This window comes from Sinocyclocheilus rhinocerous, unplaced genomic scaffold (genome assembly GCF_001515625.1).
Source record: "Sinocyclocheilus rhinocerous isolate Xijiao unplaced genomic scaffold, SAMN03320098_v1.1 scaffold558, whole genome shotgun sequence".
NCBI lineage: Eukaryota > Metazoa > Chordata > Actinopteri > Cypriniformes > Cyprinidae > Sinocyclocheilus > Sinocyclocheilus rhinocerous.
The window spans coordinates 232,129-237,039 of NW_015634502.1; the positions used below are offsets into that span (position 1 = coordinate 232,129).

At 36.2% G+C, this 4,911-nt stretch overlaps 1 protein-coding gene across 1 annotated transcript in view; it reads right to left on the bottom strand.

Moving 5' to 3' along the window:
- Positions 1-4,911, bottom strand: part of LOC107745747 (coiled-coil domain-containing protein 22-like) — a 19,694-nt gene that overhangs the window by 6,138 nt on the left and 8,645 nt on the right. The window contains exons 7-11 of the mRNA XM_016559699.1: positions 3,398-3,616; positions 2,404-2,406; positions 1,933-2,115; positions 462-581; positions 181-297 (exon numbers count right to left, since the gene is read on the bottom strand). Coding sequence (XP_016415185.1) covers positions 181-297; positions 462-581; positions 1,933-2,115; positions 2,404-2,406; positions 3,398-3,616 — 642 coding nt within the window. The remainder of the gene's footprint in view (positions 1-180; positions 298-461; positions 582-1,932; positions 2,116-2,403; positions 2,407-3,397; positions 3,617-4,911) is intronic.

Consider the following 4,911-nt stretch of genomic DNA (forward strand, 5'->3'; position numbering starts at 1 on the left):
AAATCACAATTAGACTTTTTGCCCAAAATCATACAGCCCTTTTCATACATTCAGGGATTTGATACACAAAGAATTTAATTGATATCTACATATTTGGCTGTTTAGATAGGAGTGCATATTAGACTTAGATGACTGCAGTTACTATAGGGCTGTACAACACATCAGGGTAACACAAGGTACCTCTCTGTTGCTGCACAGCTCTTTTAGTCTGCGGTGCTCGTCAATCAACGGGACTCTGTGTTTCTCCCACTGAGAGGCCAAATGAACCACTCGTTTAGAGCTTGCCTCTACCAGACTCTACCAAACACAAAGGACAGACAAAGAGAAACATGTCATTAGTCACAGGCTAGTCACATACCGTTTAATTCTGTCTGCACTGTACTGTTATTCCTGTTTTTATTATTTGTTTTTGGTCACACAGAGGGGGTGATACAGCTGTGTACGGTGTGTAACTTGTGTACCTGTAACTGCAGCAGGTTGTTCTCAGCGTCAGGTAGCAAGTCAATGGTCTGTCTCTTCATTTTGACTGAATTCTCCTTCTCGGCATTGCTAACCTCTTTCTGTTGTAGCTCATCTGACACCTGCAGACAGGAATACAACATATTAATGATTAAAGTCATGGCCTAATGGCTAGAGAGTTGGACTTGTAACCCAAAGGTCGTGGGTTCGAGTCTCGGTACCAGCAGGAATTGTCGGTGGGGGGAGTGAATGACCAGCGGTCTCTTTCACCTTCAATACCACGACTGAGGTGAGACCCTTGAGCAAGGCACCGAACCCCCAACTCCTCCCTGGGCGCCTCTGCAAAAATGGCTGCCCACTGCTCTGAGAGTGTTTTCACGGTGTGTGTGTGTGTTCACTACTCACTGCCAGTGTTGGGAGTAACGCATTACAAAAGTAATAATATTACAGTAGTATATTACGTTTTGCTGTAACGCAGTAATATAACGCATTACTAATCAAATTTGGGTAATATTATTACTCGTTACAATCTCAGTAACGCAAGTTACAACAACATATTTTAACTCTAAATTAAGTGGTGAATTTACCAACACCGCAAAACAGCACCAGATAAAAAAATCCGCGGGTAAAATAGTTCGTCTATCTTCTGTTGCTGGAATTAAATGGTTGAGATGACTGCAGAGACGGATTCTACATTTGTGAGATGGACACACTCCTGTTATTTTCAGTTAGGAAAAGGATAAGAATGCTTAGCAATATGTGCTCTCAACATGGAGAAATAGCACGAGTAAAACCTGGAAACACTGGTGTTTATTATTTGTACATTATAACATTTCGCTTTATTTACTGGTGTTATTTATGAATGTAATAATGCTATTTGTGTTTATATTTTTTTTACCTAAACTACAACGTAACATTCATTTAGACGGTATCTAAATATGATTTTATAATTTTATGCCATATAGACCCATCACATTACCCTCCACTGGATGTAGAATGAGCAGCAATAAACTACATTTTGGCATTTTATAATACTTCTGTGGATATTTTGGTGAAAGTAACTCAAAAGTAACTCAAAAGTAGTGTAACGCATTACAATTCAGAGACAGTAATATTGTAATGTAACTAATTACTTTCAAAAGACAGTAACTAGTAATATATAACGCATTACATTTTGGAAGTAACTTGCCCAACACTGCTCACTGCTGTGTGTGTGTGCGCACTTGGATGGGTTAAATACAGAGCACAAATTCCGAGTATGGGACACCATACTTGGCTACACATCTCGTCACTTTCTTTCTTTTTTTTTTTTTTAACTGCTGCATTTATTCTGAGAACTGAGGATTCTGAAAACTGAAATATTTCCCCATATTTTTATTGTTAAATCACTGTATTATATGTGATATAATAAGTAATACTATATATGTGATATAAATGTCAGCATAACATTCGTTTTCTCTTCTTGGTCATTACCTGCTGGATAGACACAGTGAGCTGCTTGATGTCTCCGCCCACTTCATCCATTTGGACTGACAGCTGCTGCAACTGTTGCTGCAGAGCAGAAAGTTCTGCTTCCTGCTGGGCCTTTAGGTCCTCCTCTGATTGGTGAGAGCTGGGAAGTGCACTTGCTGCTGCTGCCATCTGCTGGGCTGCTTTCTCATAAATATCTTAATATATTATTATATCCTATAATAACCATTTACACGCATGAGCATTATCACACGAGCTTCGCTCCTCCCGACCGCAGACACAGGTTTACAAGCCACTTTTTCCTGCGTTTTTCAATCAATTTCTTGACTTTTCCCCACTTATGAACAGCACATTTTCATACACGATAAAAGCTCCTTGTGGTTTCTCAGTTTGGCCAATTTAAGCATCCACAAACAACGCAAAACACTGGCATTTGGAGTTTCTGCTAGTGATTCCTATGGAGAGAAAAATCACTTCCTGCCCTCCAGCTGCATTTCGCGCGTCATCAGTGACGTCATGTGCAAACAACCTATTTGCCTTTTTAGTTAAGAGCCTAAACATCAAGATCCACTACATACAGATACAGATTCAAAGCAGATGAAATTAACTGAATAAAGAGTCTAAAATTAACTTTTGGTTATAGTTTTAATAATAAATAAGAATAATAAGAAGAAATGGCTTTAAGTTAATCAAGTGGAGATTGATGAATACAATTTTTTTGGTATTTTTGTAAGTGTCCATTTACCAATATACATCTTTAATTAAAATTTATTTTATAATATAAAATTATCATTACACTGCAGCGATAGAAGCATAATATATATTTTTAATTACTATATAAATGTTTTACAATTTATAATATTTTTTTGTTTTGAAAGGTTTATGTAACATTCATGACTTACATGATTATTACTACTATATAGTTATGTTGATGATAATAATAATAATTTTGTATTTTATAATGTTTATGTATCATTTATAAAGGTGTAGTATAGGCCATTAGTTTACTGGAATAATCATACAATCTAAGAAATTTGAAAAACTGTAATGACCAATCACAGTCCTGCTGAGAAAGCATATTATCAGTATTAATAGTTTATCTATGTTTCTCTCAGCCTTGATTACAAGACAGCCTACTGACACCGATATTTTTACCATGTGTTTTCTGTGAGCAACACATCTACAGTCAGTCAATACATACAAAATGACTATATAGACATCACATATTAGCACTTTGCTTCTCACTCAAAAACAACAATTTTAGACACATATTTCTGGTACATCTCCATAGCTGGCAAGCTTAGTCATAGCTGTAGTCCCAAAATGTCTACATTTAGAAAATAACCTTGTTAGTAACACAGTCATGTCATTATTATTTTCCATGACTGGAAAACAGCATTACAAAACCCAAGATTTTCCAGTATGTGGGAACCCTGGCACATCACAGTTTGAGTAAACAAATTCTGACAGGTACCTGTGTAAAGGTGAATTTCTCTGTATGGGTGAAGCGTGTGCCTTTGGTCAGCACATCTCCCCCAGTGGAAGCCCCACCGAATGACTGCAGCAGTTCAGCAAGGTCAGAAGTCGAACGCGTGGCTCCGTGTGTGTCAGGTCGAGGCTGAGCCGCTGCTCTCAGCTGCTCCTCGATACGCTTCTGCAGTCGGGCTTTCTTTCTGGATCGGTACTCCTGAAGAGACAAGATAACAAGAGTGGCAAGGATTTAAATCACCAAATGAAATACTTTTTAACATAATTATATCTCTTTAGTTGAATATCACAGTTTATTAATTTACTAAATCATGACCGCTCTGAATAAACTATAAAACCTAAATGTGCTGTGGTTATATTCAGACCCACAACTATTCTCAAAGCACTGCAGATAAAACCGTAAACAGAAATAAATTATAAACACAGATGAAGCCTTGCGATTTGCAAACAAAATAAAGAACGTCTTGGAGAACATCTAGGGGTCAGACAATAGGCCAGTGTGTGAGCTGGAGGGCAGGTGAGGTGAGAATGTGGAACTGAGATGTGAGAGGGCAGCGGTACAGTCAAAGGACACATACATGCTGAATGTCACACTTGTGTGAAAGACATCTCTGTGTTCCATCCTCATGTTGATACATGCCTTTACCACAGAGACGCCATCAAGGAAAGCAGGATGGCAGGAAAAATATGTATGTACATGCTAGTGTTATTATAATATGTACATGCTAGTGTTATTGTTATTATCAAGACGGAACCTAGATGTTGTGCTAGAGAGATGTCATGCCGAGGCTGTAAAAATGGCCATCTGTATGAGTAACCTGAGCCAAATTTAAATGAAGTGATTGCCAATTTAATAATTCTATTAACATGAATTTCAGTTTTAGACGTTGTTAAATGGATACACAATGAGGAATTTATGAGCTTAATAATAATAATAATCAGCTCTTAAAGGAACAGTTTTTCTACAAGTATGTACTAACCCTCAAGTTGTCTCAAAGCTATGAGATTTTTTTCCACATTACACAAAACAATTTTTTTAAGAGCATCATAGCCATGAGGACTGGGGTTATCAAGCTTTAAAATGACAAATAAAGCATTATACAACTGATATCCACGAATTAAACCGATAATTCAAACCGATTTTAAGATTCAACTCAAATGAATCATTCATCTACAAATTGGACATTGTTAACAAACTACTAAAAGGGTTTTTGGTAATTGAAATAAATCTGAAATAAAATAAAATATAAATATTAGATGAAAAAGAACTAAAACTTAAAAAACCTAAATGAAATTTAGAAATGTTGCTTTAGCAACTTTCTGAAACTTACTGAAATACTTACTGACTTACTGAAGTACTAAAGTACTAGAATTACTTAGAGACATTTCACCAATCTGTATGGATTTTTTTCTTGATCATAATAAGATGATCATATTAATTATTATAAATAAATAAATAAATAAATATATATATATACACACACACACATATAT